The sequence below is a fragment of the Petaurus breviceps genome, unplaced genomic scaffold (genome assembly GCF_028583685.1).
Source record: "Petaurus breviceps papuanus isolate PSGF00001 unplaced genomic scaffold, PetGlider_PUasm1.0 186, whole genome shotgun sequence".
Classification (NCBI taxonomy): Eukaryota; Metazoa; Chordata; class Mammalia; order Diprotodontia; family Petauridae; genus Petaurus; species Petaurus breviceps.
Genome location: NW_027185798.1, coordinates 45,147,742 through 45,165,274, shown reverse-complemented (window position 1 = coordinate 45,165,274; position 17,533 = coordinate 45,147,742). Strand labels below are relative to the sequence as shown.

The window sequence follows — 17,533 nt, the reverse complement described above, 5'->3', positions numbered from 1 at the left end:
GTAGGAGGGATTCTTTATTTCTTTTCCTCTGGTTGTGGGACCTGAGGTAAGATGGGCCCCTATGAGGAGCCACTGATTAATTCTTAAAACTGGCCCCAGATGAAGAAGCTTTGTCCAACCTCCCCTAGTTTTTTGTTATTTGGTTCTAAGAGAGCCAGATAGAATCCCAGGGTTCCAGACACCTTGACAGGGGTCATTTGGCCTGATTCTTTGAGAAGTGTGATTGTGTGATTCTTCAGATGATTGTCAGGCTGGCGCCCCCTGGTGTTAATGTTTGTAATCTAACCATGTCTACACTTCTGTTTCCAAAATGAGTTTATAATTTACTCATGATATCTCTTATAGGTATTTTACTCATCAAAATTGATGCTATTTAACTCTGGTGAAAGTTGGTGGCCCACACAGCCCTTTTCCCTGCTGAAGTAGTCTACAGGACAATAAAATTAAGAACAATAAAGTGATCCAATCCATCCTCCAGACTCCAAATAGGGTTGACCTCTAATCATAAGATTTTATGGTATTATGACCTCCTACCTGGGGTTCATGGAGCTATTTTCAGGAAAATTTCTGTTGAAATAACTCATTGTGATTCCTAGAGAAACCTGCGGCACCCTCCAGCACATTACTGTTTTATCCAGGAACTTATAGAGAAAATGTAGACATTCCTCTGGGCCCAATAATCAGATTTCACCCCCTTGTCCACTTCTACTAATAGAAAGCATGTAAGTAGGGAGTTCTTTGGGTAGGTCTCTGATTGCAGCCCTATTGAAGATATTTTGCCTACCTGTAACTATCATTTATAATCATTGGCAAATGGAATTAAAGACTGAGAGATTGGTATCAGTTCCTGAGATGAGGCAATAACCATGTGATTCTGCTAAGGCATTATTTTATTTCTAATTTTTGTTTTTTGAGAAATCTTCCATCACATCTGTTCCCATGAGCCTTTTCCTGCATCGTCAGTTGGCCCAGGAAAGACTTCATAGAGTCATCTATTTTGTTGGGGAAAGAAAGAGATGATTGAGTTGAGCCACTATGTAAAAAGAACTACAAACTTTTTGCATGTACCTTTTAAGGGAAATGCATTTGCAAGGTTATGTCTCAGGACTTCAGTCAAAGGTCCAGCCTCGTCAATGCAAGAGACAGCTAGCTCATTCTGAAATGCTCTGGCTTAGGCCCTGAATCACTACATAGATAGATAAATCACCAGATTTCGGAGAAAAGCATCCAACTGAACTCATTCAGAAAATGTTCAGGGTTTTAATAGCCAGTTTGGGGAAACAAGTCACAGCTGTAAGTACTACTCTTTACTGCATCACTTAACTAACTCCCCCTCAGTCTCCCCAGAAAGGGGAACTTCAGGAGAGCAAAGATTCTGTCTGATCTAAACTTTCTAACTCCCTTAGCAGCTAGCCCAGGGTTCTGCACGTGGCAGGAATTGTCATACTTAATCTTTGTTGAATGTTTAAAATGAGACCCAGGGAAAAGGACAGCTCGGGATCCTATGAGAGGCCTGTAACAAGTCTAGAAGTAAAATAGAGAACACTCGGATGCTGTGATTTTATAGGAGATTCATCAGGCTCAGAGACTGCCCCTTGCCCAGGGTCCCACAGAGATTAATGATGGAGCCGGTGAGCTCTGAGAGCTCCTAGCTACTAAAACAAACTTAGGCTTTCTGCTAAACTATCCTGATGCCCTTAGGCAATTACTAGGAGCTCTTTCTATCAGAAGTGAGAAAGGTCAAGTCCTCCATCCCAAACTCTGCAGATTAAGACTAAGATTAAGATGGCCCAGGCCCTTCTCCTTTGCATGCTAAGGGCCCTTCATTTGACCTATGGCTTTGGGGAATAGTTCTAGGGCTTCTGAACTCAAAGTTAGCTGAAAGCATAAAAATCATGATGTTCCCTATGGTTAGGGCTTAGCCACTACAAAGGGACATAGTGGATAGAGTATTGGGCTTAGAGTTGGGAAAGCCAGTCCCAAACCCACCTCCACCCTTCCCACTTCTGTGACCAGGGGCAAACTAGGGGTGAAGAACCTGTGTGTGGTCCTCTAGGTCCTCAAGTGAGACCCTTTGACTGAATCCAACTTCACAGAACAAATCCCTAAGAATCTAGAGGGCCACATGTGGCCTCAAGGCCACAAGTTCCTCACCCCAGCTTCTCCTGGCCTCCATCTTGTCATCTATAAAATAGGGATAATAATATTCCCAAAGGGTCCTTGTGGGGCTCAAATGACAAAACAGTGATAAAAGCACTTTGGAAATCTTAAAGAATTTTTAAAAAATATCAGTTCTTATCATTTGACTATAATTAAAACCTTTGAAGACTTTGTTTCCTTTCTGATGTCTGGGCGATTTTCTGTGTTGTTTCCATCATTTCCATTTCTATAGAGGGGGTCTCAGGCTAACTGGCCTCTCTCCCCCATTTCATATCTCCAACTTCTATAGATGAGGCCTCCAAGGTATAGTGTAGGCCTTGTGCTACATTCAGCCCACCTGACCCTGCGCAGGTACAGGTCACTTAACACTTTTTTTTTTAATTCACCAAATTAGCTAGCAGGCTATCAGGACCTAATGACTTGTCTAACACTGCAGCTGTGTAACTGGATGGTTGTAAGGTTAGATCAACGAGTAATTATCCCTGAAGTTGAATGTAATTAATTCTAAAATTATATTTGTGTGGGTTGCATAAGTACAGATTTCTGATTATGTGGTTCATTACTGGGAAAATGTGGATTCCTTCATTCTCTAGCCTCTTCATGCAGGCCAGGCTATTTCTGGGTTATTGGGATTAGTCAGCCACCAGCTTCCAGCTCCCAAGCATTAGAAGTAGTGTTTGTGGCTAAAGCTGATGCTCTCCTTTGTAAATACTGGAAGTATCAGGAAAACCATGGCAGAGCTAGTCTACAAGAGCCGCTACACAACCAAGCTCCGCTTCCTCAAGCAGATTTTTATGTGAGGGATGGGTGATAAAGTAACTGGGCTATGAGACAGGGCTTCTTGATTCTTCCAGCATGGAAAAAGAAGACAAATACACTTAGTAATTTCTGATCCTTAAGCGCCAGAAATTTTGTACTAACTGGAGGTCCAGAAATAGTTCTGGGGCACATCCAAACGTAAATAACTGGAAACAGAAGCAAACCTTCCAGCAGGAGCACTCCAGAGGCCCTGCTGGGGTCAGGGCCTTAATACCTGTTCTCTGCTGAGGAACAGAGAAACTTCTGAGAGCCATGCAAAGAGCCACTGTCAGGCTGGGGCCTGGAACAGAAAAGCAAATCTGGGGGCTTACCTGGGGCATGGGTACCATAGCAGACGAACCAAGGCTGTGATCTCCGTGTCTAATCAGGACCTTACCTGTGGAAACACAAGGGCACAGGGAACCTTAGAACACAGAAACCCTGGATGCCAAAGCCTAGAGCTGCTTCCTCCCAACAAACTCCTTCTCACAAACTCAATCTGGTTTGCTGGAGGCATAAGAGGGCCCTGAAAATCTTCACTGCTGCAATATCACCAGGAATAAATACCCTCATCTCCACTGATTAGGCCTGGACTTCTTTAAAGGGAACAACCAGACAGGGGTGGAAACTCCTCCCACAGCTATTGCTCTGAGAAAGCCTTTGGCCTTTGGTCAGTATTGTGAAGATAAAATGAATTAATATATGTAAAGAGAGCCCTCTGCAAACTTGAATGTGCAAACTTTAATTACCACCTAAATACCCAGGCCTTGCATATTTTCCCCAGCTCACAGACTGGCTTGGTCAGGTCTCTAGAGCTCTCTTGTTAAAAAGCAGCCTTCCTTCACCTGTCTGCTGTGGGAGCTATTAGCAGGGGTGCCCTTGTGGCTTGTCCTGCTTCCCTGCCCCCATACTTACAACTTACACCGATGCCGCTTTTGAATTCGCTTCCTTCTGAGTAAGACAACTGCAGTGGTGACCACCCCCACCCCCAGGATCAGGATGCAAATGAACAGGATAGACAACCAAGAGAACACAGGCTGGTGACAGATTTTTCTAAAGAAGAAAAAAAAAAGTGCCTGCCTCATCCAAAAGCTCATGGCAACACACTCATATGTTTTTTTCTGTGCTTCCCCTTTTCATGACATCTCTATCTTCACTTCCACCCCTCATCCTAAACCTCACCATGCCCAAGCAAAGCCTACTCTGAAAGCTTACTGGAAATCACAAAGACATCAGGAAAAAAGAAATAAAACCCCAAACATCCTGATTTATCAGTTACAGTTATATGTACAGTATGAGGGGCTGAGATGATAAAGGAAGAGAAAACTCAGTGGCCATCTTTTTTGGAGGGGGAAGGTAGGACAATTAGAGTTAAGTGACCTACCCAAGGTCACATGGCTAGTTTTTGGGTTGTGTCTGAGGCCAGATTTGAACTCAGGTCCTCCTGACTCCAAGGCCGGTGCTCTATTCACTGTGCCACCTAGCCGCCCCTCAGTGGCTATCCTTGACGAGTTTACAATCTAGGCAAGGGAACAAATCCTAGACCAAAGCAAGGAATGTCTTGGAAAATGCACTGGATCTGGGTTCAAACCCAATTCTACTACTACTGGTGTGACTGTGGACAAGTAATTTTCCCTCTCTAAGGCTGCTTTCTTATCTATAAAGCTTTTAATAGTGGAACCATCAGGGAATAGAGAATGGGACCACTGAGGCAGACTTGTTTTATCAGATCAGGAATTCTAAACATAGACCCCACCCCCAACCTTTGATGCTCTGATGAAATCTATGGATCTTTTCTCAGAATAATATTTTTAAATGTATGAAATAAAATATATCACATTACAAAGGAAATCAATTATGTCAAAACAAAGATGCTAAGCTTTCCTATCCAGGTTCACAGATCCCCTTAAATCTATTCACGGACCCTTTGAGGCTCCAGGTTAAGGACCCTTGGATTCAACAATCTCTAAATCTCTTCTAACTTTTGACTCTATGACCTTAAATTAGAATTAAATCTATTTCCATGCCCAACTTTCCCTTCAGTTCTTGACACACCTGCTGTGATTTCCACTACAGTCAATACCACTATCCTTGCAGGTTCTGTTCTGCTTCCTTTGACTATCCTTGCAGGTTCTGTTCTGCTTCCTTTGGAGGTCTGCATCAAAGAGAATTTTATGTTAGTGTGTGCCGTTTCCCTCCAGGGCACTGACCCTGGACTTGGTGCTGTGGGAAGGGAGAAGCAGAGGTCATGGGAGCCAATTTAGGGGTCTATAATCTTGGACAAACATTAGGCTGATAACACCTATCATGTTCTCCATAAACCCATCATTAAGGAGTAGGCAACACAGTTCATGGGTGGAAGGAACCATTTATGAAGCTCCTACTAGGTGCCAGACACTGTGCCCCGTGCCTTATAAACATCACCTTCCTCGATATTGTTTGTCGTGAATGGAGATGATAAGAAACTAGCACCAGCTGAAGTGAGAGGCTAGAGTCCTTCCGGTGGAAAGTCAGGGGCTCTGAAACATCGAGAAGCACTGGCAGAGGCTTGAAGCTTCCCAGAACACTGATCATCAATCTCCCCATACACCCAACTCCAATATCCTATAAGGTTCATGTAATTATTGCTACTCAAATCTTCTAAGTTTTTTTCTATTACACGTACACACAAATACATCTATAGATATGTTTGTTGTTTAGTCTTGTCTGACTCTTCATGACCCCATGGACCATAGCATCTCAAGCCCTTCTTTCTATCTTCTGCTATCCCTCAAAGAAGTCTGTCCAAGTTCACGCTTGCTGTTTCCATGACACTATCTATCTCATCCTCTGCCATCACCTTTTCATTTTGCCTTCAAACTTTCCCAACATCAAAATCTTTTTCAATGAGTCCCATTTTCTCATTATGTGGCCAAGATATTTAAGCTTCAATATTTGACCTTCCAGTGAATAGCCTGAATTAATTTCTGATGGACTGATATGATCTCCTTGCTGTCCAAGTGACTCTCAAACATCTTCTGCAGCACCACAATTCAAAAATGTTGATTGGGTGGTGCACAGCTTTCCTCATAGTCCTACTGAACAAAGGTGGAGAAAATCACGAAACCATTCTGGATGGATCCACTACAAATTTAGGTTATACAACCTCAACTGGGCTTTCACTGCTGGCAGGCAATCCTACTGTACCTTCCTTATCAACCCACTCTGCACAACAACTCTTACAAATCTTTTCATTCCTCCTCAAAGCTCCCATGCCTCCTCTTTCCCCTTTTTATATTTTATATAAGGTCATTTGCCCACAAACTCCCTATTCTCCTTTCTTCTTAATTCACTCAGGTACTGGCTGTAACTCTCTCTTCCTTCACTTCTGTTTCACAAGACAAAGTGGCCTTACTCCTTGCCAAGGCTAAACCCTGTCTTCCTGTTCAAGTGATTCCATTCCATTTCATTCTGGTTCCTCCAGCAGACAGCCCCCTCTGTCATGCCCACTCTTTCACTTGTTTTCTGTCTCTCCCTGTCTACTGGCCCCTTCCCTGCTGCCTACAAACATGCCCATGACTCCTCCAACCAGGAAAAAGCTTCACTTGATCCTTCCATCCCTGCTACCAATCATCCCAGGCCCATTCCACCCTCCACTTTCTCTCCTCTTACTCTCTTCTTAACCCTTTAAGATCTGGCTTCAAGTCTTTATCATTCTACTGAAACTGCTCTCTCCTAAGTTATCAATGATCTCTCAATTGCCAATTTCATCTGCCTTTTCCAAGTCCTCATCCTCCCTGACTTCTCTGCAGAATTTGACACCATTGATCACTCTCCTCCCTGATACTCTCATCTCTCTAAGTTTGAGGACACCACTGTCTCTGGATTTTCCTCCTGACCATTCCTTCTCAGTCAACTTTGCTGGATCATCCTCCAAATCCTTCTCTAACTACAGGTGTCCCTAGAGTTCTGTCCTGGGCCCCCTTCTCCTCTTATACTGCTTCATTAGCAACCATGGATTTAATGACATTTCTATGCTGATGAATTTCAAATTTACTTTTCCTGAGCAATCTCTCTGCTGACCTCCAATCTTACATCTCCAGCAGCTTTTCAGATGTCTCAAACTGGATGGTCAGTAGACATCTTAAATTCAATATATCCAAGATAGAACTTAGACTCTTTCCTCCTAACCCTTCCCCCAATCCTACCCTCCTTATTGGGCAACACCATCGTCCAGTCCTGCAGGCTCACAACCTAGGCATCATCCTCGATTCTTCACTATCTCTCACCACCTCCATCCTCACCTACCCCCCATATCCAAGCTGTTGCCAAGGTCTTTCAATTTTGCCTTTGAAACATCTCTTGCATATGCCCCCTTCTCTCCTCTGATATCACCAACCCCCTGGTCCAGGTCCTTATCACCTCATGCCTGGATTATTGCAATAGTCTGCCTCAAGGCTCTCCCCACTCCAACCCATATTCCATTCAGCCACTAAAATGACTTTCCTAAAACACAGTGACCATGTCACTGCCCTATTCAATAAACTCCAGTGGCTCCCTGTCACCTGCAGGACCAAATTCCTGAATGCTCTGTTTGGCAATCAAATCCCTTAACACACTAGCCCCCTCCTACCCTTCCAGTTTTCTTACACCTTATACCCCACCAGGTACTTTCTGATCCAGTGGCACTGGTTTCCTTGCTATTCCTCAAACAAGACACTCCATCTCTTAGCTCTGGGCAATTTCTCTGGCTGTCCTCCATGCCTCCTCTGCTCTGACTTCTAATCCTCAAAGCCCACTTTCTACAGGCAGCCTTCCCCAACACCTCGTAACTCCAGCGTTTTCATGATTTCCCATTTATCTGCACATCGCTTGCCTGGTATATTTTGCTTGCACATCGTCGCCCTCGTTAGACTACGAGCTCCTTACAGGAAGGGACTCTATTTTGTTTCTTTTTATATCCTCAGAGCACAGCAGAGTGCCTGGCACATAGTAGGGATTTAAGGTTTGGTGAATGAATGAATGGGTGAAATGAAGGGGTGCTGCAAGAGAAAAGCAACCAGTTTGGGGGTGCTCGTACATTTGTCACACCGATGACTGAGCATCTGATGTGGGTTTTCCCCTGACTCTTCCTCACTTCCAACCCAACGCTACCTCCTGTGTCTTCCACATTGTCGAACACAATCAATTTTGTGTAATCCATGTAGTCACTGGCATAGTCCCTCTGTATGCCACACCAGTACCACCCGGTATCTTCCTTGGTAAGACACGTCAAAGTGATGATGAACTGCATTCCTGTATCCTTCAAGGATACCCTGTTGGTGCTGTTAGGTGTGGAAGCAAGGACATTGCAGTAGTTACGGTAGTAGCCTCTGCACCAATACTTGGGATAATCCTTGTAGTACGGGTCATAGTTACAGGTGACAGAAGCCATATCCCATACAAAAGCTTCCTTGACCTTTCCATCCATAACCATAGCATCTGTAGGGTTAAAAAAAAAACAACAACACCTTTCATCTTTTCAAGCATCATGGTAGGTAGTACCTACCCTCCCAGTTAGCAAATCATTTAGTACCTTTTCCTGGCTTTATCAAAGATTTTTCTTTATTCTAGCATTTCAGCTAAGTCTTTTCTCTGCATAGGAAATAAGTCAGTTGCCTCATTCTGATTTAGGGTTAGAAATTCCTTATTGTTTTCTCCTTGACATCTGATTTCAACACTGCACCTAAATTTCATCAGTTTAGTGTGTGCCAACAATTCTGCAGGTCTAAGGTCACCCAGTTTTCTCAACCCCAGGGTTCTTTTGGTCTCCATGCAAAGAATAAGATGAAAAAGCAAGCCCATCTATATCTTATTTCCCAACTATATCTCTGCCTTGACCAAAACCCTTTTCCAGGCTTTGAACCAACATGACCTAGAAGACACTATGAATATGGAAAGATTCCAAATTATGCCTTAATAAGGAATCTTGAAAAGCATGTACTGTCCACTGTCCCCTCACTGTCCTCTTATTTTCTAACCTCAAAGACAAAAAAATCAAATTAAAAATACTGCTTCTTTCACATACTGTCATAGAAAAGGGAAATGAGAAAGGTCGGGGATTTTGTTTCTTCCTGTCACTGCAAAATGCTTAAAATCAAATGTGTAGGGAAGCCTTTGTTGTACTGTTTCCCTAGTTTGGGTTTCAAGATGTATACAGTTTGGTGTTGAGATCCCTGCTCTAGAACATACATCCACCAGTGAAAGAACCACACAAAATGGTCTTTTCTCACCCAACCAAAGTTTAGGAAACAGTCTCAAGAAGGAAAAATAATAGTAAAATGGTCATAGCTTTGAAAAGGGTTATCTAGTCCAACCCCATCATTTAAAGGTGTGGAAATTGGGTTCAAAGACTGGTAAATGACTGGCACAAGATCACAAAGTTAGTGAGGGCAACAATGATTTACTTAAATGTGTTTTGTAAAACTACACATATATAACCTATGTCAACTTGCTTGCCTTTTTAATGGGGGGGGGGAAGGGAGAAGCAGAGAATTTGGAACTTGAAATTTGAAAAAAAGGAAAGTTAAAATTGTTTTGATATGTAATTGGGGAAAAAATAAAATATTAAATTAAAAAAAAAAACACAGCAAAGTTAGTAAGTAGCAGATCTGAGATCTGAACCCAGGTCCCCCTACTTCCAAAGTACCAGAAAAAGCACCCCCCACCACCACCCTAGTCTAGCATAACCATCTCTGCTCATCACTCTGCCTAGTATGGCCTTCTCAAGCTGTCATAAGTGAGGCTCACTTTGAGTGGAATCTCTCAGAAATTTCTGAACTAGGTTCCTTGAATACAAAGACAAAAGATCAGAGGATTTGGAACTCGGAAGAGACCTTAGAAGTCTTGCTCACTTTATTTTATTTTGCTTTATGGAGGGGTGTAATGGAAATGCAAATTTGGAAGATCTTCCCTGCACCTGAAGCCTTGGGTGGGAGGCTTGTTTTTCAGTAGATACTTCTTGATTGGCCAGTGAGTCAATAAGGTTGTTACATTCTCTGAGCCAGGAGAAGGCTATATAAGCCCTGATGTGTAGCTTTGTTTTGGGACTCACTTTGAGAAGTGTTCTGTGATTTGATCTGAATTCTGGGAAGCAGTTGTTGAGAGTCCCCCGGCTTTGAAAAACCCAGATGTTGACTGGGTATGGATGTAATGGTTGGACAGTTTGGAAAGCTGTCTACTTGATCTGTTAATGTCTTGATAATTCTGTCTGTATATTTTGAAGTTTGGGGTGCTGACCTTTTTCCCCTGAACAAGGTAAATGATATATGTCTGACTGATTAAAGTAAGCTTGTTAACCCATTTTGAGTTGCTTTCCTTTAACAAAGCAGATCCAAGAACCTGTATGGGCAGCAAACCCTGAGGACGCGCTTGGGGTGCTTGCTGCTACAAGGGGGGAAGGCAGGGTAATTGGGGTTAAGTGACTTGCCCAAGGTCACACAGCTAGTAAGTGTTAAGGGTCTGAGGCAGGATTTGAACTCAGGTCCTCCTGACTCCAGGGCGGGTACTCTATTCACTGTTCTGATGGGGTACCTGGGGTCTAGGTCAATTTGTGGAACCAATTTGTAAAACCAGTCTGTGCAGTTGTAACTGCAATTTGTATTGTAAAATTGTAATCTGTGAAATCCTTTTCCCAGCCATGGGCTCTGCCCCTTCCCCCTATCCGCACTGCACTCGGCACCACCTTGTGACTCCTTTGCTCTTACTTAATCTCTTCATGTCTCCTCCGGTCTGACCCAAATCTCATCTAAACTATCTATGCACTAAAGTCACAAGTTCCTCCCAGTCAGCTCTAACCTTTATCTATGCACTGAGGTCCTTTCCCTCCATCCGGTCAGCCCTGACAATGGCAGCCCTACCCTTTAAAGTAAAAGCCTGTACCCCTCTCACTTGCAGGTCCCCTAAAGGACCCTTGCCCACCTCTCATAGAAGCGGAACAATAAACTTCTACAACTCTCACTCCAATTAAGCCTGAGACCTTGAATTCTTTCCAGAAGCTATTGCAGGTTTTCTGGTCTTAGATAAGATCAGAATTCCTGCTGAACCTGGAGGGAGCCATCTCTCATCAGTTCCACCTAGCCTTCCCATCATGCTCATTTTAAAATGAGGTTCAGTCAGGTTGTAACTAGTCCATGGACACAATCGGAGACTGTCAATAAACACAGGTCTCTGAACCCCAGATCCAATGCTGTTTCCGCTTCTGAGAATCACAGTCTACCTTTTATGCATGTGCGTGCTAACATTAGGCATGGAGAGCCTGAATATTAGAAAAAGAGAGACTCCTAACCCTCATTTGGGCCAATGGCTTCAAATTTCTTCCCCTACTTAATGTCTTGTCAGAGCTAGGCATCAGGAGTAACATGGACCATGTCAAGGTGGTATAGTCTTCCGGCAGAGTCAGCAGCCCCCGAATCCCCAAAATATTCCTTGCCTGCCTCTTACCTGTAAAAAGAGCACTGAAGAGCATTAGGAAGAGCTGCATCTCAAAAAGCAAAGGCCTGGAAGGCGGGCGGGCGGGCAGAACAATCTTTAGGGTCCCCCAGGCCTCTGTAGATGGCCGGATCTGTTAGAGGGAACACAGACAGGTCTGAGCTCAAGTTCCATCCTTTTCCTCCTTGAAACAAATCTTGAAGGACAGTATCTCACTGGGAGCCAGAGAAAGTGTCTTGGACAATTTGCACCTCAGTAGGCTGCTGCTGCTGCCCCCATTCAAGCTATTTTCAGTTCTCAACCTCGACTACCGCCTCCTAATTGGCCTCCTGGTCTCCAGCCTCAGTACACAATTGGGCTACTTACTATTCAACCCTTGGCAAACCACATAACCTGAGCCCAAGCTTCCTCATTTGCACAGTAAGGCTGTTAGATTAACCAGGGGGTCTCCATGTTTCCTGTCATCTCTAAATCCTATGAAAATTCCTTTGAATACTTAGCAAAATTATAGGTTGGGTAAATTCTTTTGTCACCTTCTCTCTGCATATGACTAATTCTTTTGAAGTACAAAATAGCAATTACCAACCTTCTAGAAATGCCTTTTTGTCTGGGTTATCTCTTAAACTGAACAGGTTCTTTTGACATGTAAATCTTGCCTTCTTCTGTTGGCAAGGCAGGACCTAGCCAGGTGATGAGGTATGGACTCTGGGAGCTCCTCCAGCTCTCCTTGAGTCCTAGAGGTACAGGCTCTGGGAACCTCCCTTGAACTCGATTAAATCATCCCATTTGACGAGGTATTTGCATGAGGCAATAAGCCTTACATTGTGCCTAGTTACTAACTGCTAAACTACTAGCCTAGTTACTAGCCTAGCCCTCCATTGTTCATCTACTTCCCACCCTTGAACCTATCAAAATATCAATACACCCTTGAGCTGGCCTGGCCCACCATTGTCTGTAGTCTCCAGCTACTTCCCACTCTCATAGACCTCATTAACTTAGCCTCCAGCTACCTCCCACCCTTAATCATTCATTGACCTCTTTAACTCCTCCTGAAGACCCTCCCCAAACTCCTCCTCTAGACCACCCCTAGATTCCTCCCACAACCTTCCATATATATATAAGACCCCATCTCACACCAGGTATGTGAGAGTGCCATAGAGTGATCTAGTCCCAACTAAAGTCCCAGCTAAAGTCTCACCTTGTAGAGGAAGCTTTTCCCAATTCCTCTTGCCTTCCCACTGGTGATTACTCCCAATTTGCTCTCTCTATATATCTTATTTGGACATAGTTGCTTGCCTGTTTTCTTTCCCATTGGACTGTGAGCTCCCTGAGGGCAAGGACTAGGTTTGTTTTTTGTTTATTTTCAGGAGGGTTTGGTTTTGTTTGTTTTCTGCCTTTATCTCTTCAGCACTTAGCATTGATATTCAGTAGGCACCTAATAAATACATTATGGAATCAGTTAAAATGTTGATTTAATTGATTCCATAATACACTAATAGGATCATAGGAGGCACCTTAAAGGTCACAGAGTTCAACCCCTTCTTTTGACAGAGAAGGAGGCTGAGACTCTGGGAGATAAAGATGTCTTACTCCATTATCCTATCACTAATGAGCATCCAAGGCAGGTTTTGGTCTTTCTGATACCAAGTCTAATGCCCTAAGTACACCACCACTTCCTGCACTGCCTCTCATTTGCCATCTCCAGCCACCTTGACCTCCACGTTTCTCACACCCATTCCAATCACCTTTTGCCTTGAATGCCATCATAACCTTCTAATTGGTCTCCCCTTCTCCAATCTACCCTCCATACAACTGCCTGATTAATCTTCCTAAGAGACAGATCTGATCATATCATGCCACTGGTCAAAAATCTAACTCCCTCTAATGCCTCTAGGATAAAATACATGCTCTTTAGGCCTAAAGAGATAATATTTGTAAAGCACTTACCACAATGCCTGGAGCACATACAGTAGGTGCTAAATAAATGCTTATTTCTTTCTTCCCTTTCTCCTCCTCTACCTCTCCTCAGCCTGACATTTAAAGCTCCACAGTCTAGCTTCTTCTGAACTTTCAAGCCTTATTTCACATCACACCAATTGTCTCCCAAGCTGGACATTTGCTGTCTTCCCACCCCTCTTCACTTGCAGTCCCTCTTCACTTCTGTGTCTTTGCTTCCCTTTCAGTTCAAAGTCTATGGTCCTTCAAGGCTCAGCTTAGGTAGCATCTCCAACAGGAAGACCTTCTCCATCCACTTTATCATTTGTACTCCTCCCTATTCCAAATTATCTTATCAGTCAGTCAATAAGCATTTGTTAAACACCTCCTAGGCTCCAGGCATTGTGCTGAGCAACTGGGAGACAAAGAAAGACAAAAGACAGTCCCTGCCCTCAAGGAGTTTACAATCTAATGGGGAAGACAACCCGATAAAAGAAGCTGAAAAATGAGGAAGGAAAGGACAGATGTAGGGAGGAGGTACCTGACTCAGGGCCATGGACAAGTCCAGAAAAGGGTAGAAGAAATGGCTGGCCTGCGTGGCCTCCTCAAATGGACATTTGGAGAGAACCTCAGTACTCCTACATGCAAAGAAAGAGGGTCAGCAAGGGATACACACAGAGTTGAGCTGAAGGATCTTATTATATTTGTCAAAATGTTTTGGAGGCACCCTGTTTCACAGAGCTAAGGCCCTGAGCTTGGCATAACAACAATCCTTTGCACTCTGGATGATCTCACCCTCTGGCAAAGTGTATTGCTACCACCAAGCTCCAGGTGTTCCCAGTACCCTGTTTCCCTGGGACTTGAGAGCTATCCATCACCTTGCTTGACTTGCTCACAAACCCTGTTCCTTGTAACAACTAAGTGCACTGAATCAGCTACTGTATTCTGTTCCGAGACAACTTGGAGACTGTTCCCACAGAACCCAGGATCACCTGCATTGTTCATGCATGAGCCTGCTGTGGGAAATTGCTACTCAAGACCTAAGAATGATTTTGTCATAGTCCAGCCCACTCATGTATATAAGCATTACCTGTACCCTGACATGTTAAGCCCTCCTTCTCTGGAGGAGGGGGAGAAAAGCGGAGAACTTCCTTACTTGCAAGTTCTTTTCCTCTGAAATAAATTATACCGCTACTTTGTGTCCTAATAGACCTGCCTCTAGCCTGCCTTCTTCAGCTCAGTCATTCCCAGGTTAGAGACGGCTCCAGTCTGGACTGCATTCCAAATTCTGTTGACCTATTATTGCATTCACCTCAGTAGAAGGTAAGCTCCTTAAGGACAGGAACCGGTTTTCATTTTTGTTTTTGAATCCTTGGTGCCTAGAGCCTTGTACTTTGGGATGTGTTGTGATATGTCCCCGGGTGTGGCAAATCTGCCCTCAAATGGCATTCTTCCAAAATTTATTGTTCTAAAACAGAGTTTTTCACCTTTTTTGTGTCATGGACCTCTTTGGCAGTCTGGAACCTAAGGACCCTTTCTTAGTTTTTAAATGAATAAAATATATAGGATTAGGGGCGACTAGGTGGCACAGTAGGACCCGAGTTCAAATCTGGCCTCAGATTAGCACAAAAATTTAGCACAAAACTGGCTGTGTGACCTTGAGCAAGTCACTTAATACCAATTGCCCTTCCAAAAAAATAAAAAATTATATATAGGATTACAAAGGAGATCAATTATGACAAAATACTGTTATGAAAGATACATTATTAGATATTATATATGTATGTGTGTTTATGTTAAAGTTCATGGACCAGAAGTTAAGAACCCCTGTTAAAGGATTACCTGTGGCACTGAGAGATTAGGTGATTTGCCTATGGTTGTATAGTTAGTATACCCAGTGTTTCCCCGATAATAAGACCTATCCCGAAAATAAGCCCTCCCCTTACTGTGTAAGATTCCTCTAAAATAAGCCCTCCCCCGAAAATAAGCCCTATTGAGATTGCTACTGTAGTGAAGGTGACCCCCTGCGCTACACACTACATTACGGTACCCTCTGTATGCACCGTCCCCCCCCCCCACCGGGTAAAACGCACGCCGCGCTCCCAGCTGCATCCAATCAGAGCTGCAGCAGTGAGCGCATCATCCTGTTCTTCCCCAGTAATTTGCTTATTGAATAAAGGTACATTTTTTTGTTCACATTTACCTGTTTATTAAAATTGCAGTCAATGTTCATTAAAATAAGCCCTCCCCTGAAAATAAGCCCTCTGGTGTTTTTCTGTCCAAAAAAATTAATAAGACAGTGTCTTATTATCGGAGAAACATGGTACATACCATACACAGTTTGATGCCAAGATTTCTAAGGCCAGAAAGGACAGAGAGGATCAAGTGGTCAGACTGGGGTTCAAATCCAGCTCTTTGGACTTCTTATCCCACTATTCTTTCCACTGTTCCATGCTGAAGAAGGACATGGGTTTGGGGGGTTCTGTTTCTTTAATGCTTCCCAGATAGTTTTATATCTTCCTAAGGGAACTGGAGAGGGAGGCATGGACCATTTTGGCCAAAAGGTAGTTCATAGGATGCACACTAGGTGGTGCTATAGTGCACAGAGTGCTGGGTCTAGAGTCAAGGAAGACTCATCTTCCTAAATTCAAATTTGGTCTCAGACACTTACTAGCTGTGTGACCCTGGGCAAGTCACTTAACCCTGTTTGCCTCAGTTTCCTCATCTGTAAAATGAACTGGAGAAGGAAATGGTAACTCCAGTATTTTTGTCATGAAAAATCAGACTCAAAAACTGACTTAACTACAGTAAAGTTCAGAGGAGGTAAACAATTTCCCTTTGATTGGCTAGAGAGAAACCAAGCCAAATAAACAGCCCAGAGTTTGTTACACAAAATGAGAATAGAGGGTGAGTTACAGTGCTAATGAGGATCTAGAAATAAGATTAGGATTAAAATAAACTCTTATGGTTAAATATCAATGAGCAAGGCCTGTTTTCAGGTTTCTTTGCTTTTAAAATAGAATGTAAGATCTCCCCCCACCTTTTTTTGTCTTTGTAAGTAAAATCCCTTCTACAGTTGTCACACTTACTGAGTTGATTTGCAAAGAACAGTCTTCTATTTCTTATTTAATCTTTGGTCTCTTTTTTCAATAAAGTAATAATTTTAATATGAAAGTGAAAATCCATGCATGGTACAGAGGGGAAGCACTGACTGGAGTCAGAGGGACTGGGTTCAAGTCCCACCTGTGCTACTTACTAGTTGTGTAACCTTACACAAGCGCCTTACTTTCCAGGACCTCAGTCTCCACATCTGTAAAATGAGGGGGATTGGACTAGATGCCCCCAAGGTCTTTTTCAGCTGTAAACCCCATGATCTCAGAAGACTCCAGCAGAAGATTACCATCCCCTACCCCAGTTTTCAGGTGTTAACAGGGCAATAGGAACACGGGATTTTAGAGTCATTTAGTCCTCTCCCCTAATTTTACAGATTTGGAGACTGAGGTTGCAGAAGGATCTTAGGATTTTAAGACTAGGGGTAACTTGACTGAATTCACACAGGTACAAAGTGGCAGAGCCAGGCTTCAACATCAGGTTTTCTGACCCCAAATCCAGGGCTTTCCATTACACCATGAAGCATTAAGGTGGCAATTTTGTGACAACTCTTCCCCAACCTTTAAGAAAACAAGCTGTCAGGAGCAGCCAGGTGGCTCAGCGAGTAAGAACACCAGCCCCAGTGTCGGGATGACCTTGGGATCAAATCTGGGCTCAGATACTTAGCACCACACCCAGAAATAACTGGCGGTGTAACCTTGAGCAAGTTACTTAACCCCAATTGCTTTAAAAAAAAAAAGAAAACAAGCTGTCTTAAAACACACACACACACACACACACACACACCTTAAGATAGGATGGTCGCTGTTTGGTTGTTTTAATCTTGTCCAACTCTAGTAATCTAATGAGTGTCTAAGGCCAAACTGATGCTTCTTTCTAAAAACTGTACTCGCTGCTGAGCCTGGGATGTGGGGGAGCAGTGACAGTGCTGCCTGCTTTCCTGCTGCTCAAGTTCCTTCCATGGGATGAGAAGTGAAACCATGCCATAGGGGTGGCATTGGGGAGAAGGTTCAGGACCCTGCAGTTAGAGAGGCTGCATCTTATGGTTTAGAAGACAGGAGGAATGGTTTGTGAGATTGAA

General features: G+C 43.4%; 1 protein-coding gene across 2 annotated transcripts in view; it reads right to left on the bottom strand.

Moving 5' to 3' along the window:
* Positions 1–872: 872 nt before the first annotated feature.
* Positions 873–17,533, bottom strand: part of ADORA3 (adenosine A3 receptor) — a 21,295-nt gene continuing 4,634 nt past the window's right edge. Inside the window, exons 2-6 of one of the 2 annotated variants that reach the window (XM_069090373.1) lie at positions 13,883–13,979; positions 11,419–11,539; positions 8,092–8,418; positions 3,291–3,355; positions 873–992 (exon numbers count right to left, since the gene is read on the bottom strand). In XM_069090373.1, the coding sequence (XP_068946474.1) occupies positions 981–992; positions 3,291–3,355; positions 8,092–8,418; positions 11,419–11,539; positions 13,883–13,979 (622 nt within the window). In that variant the 3' untranslated portion in view covers positions 873–980. The remainder of the gene's footprint in view (positions 993–3,290; positions 3,356–8,091; positions 8,419–11,418; positions 11,540–13,882; positions 13,980–17,533) is intronic. The other variant, XM_069090375.1, reaches the window with a different exon arrangement.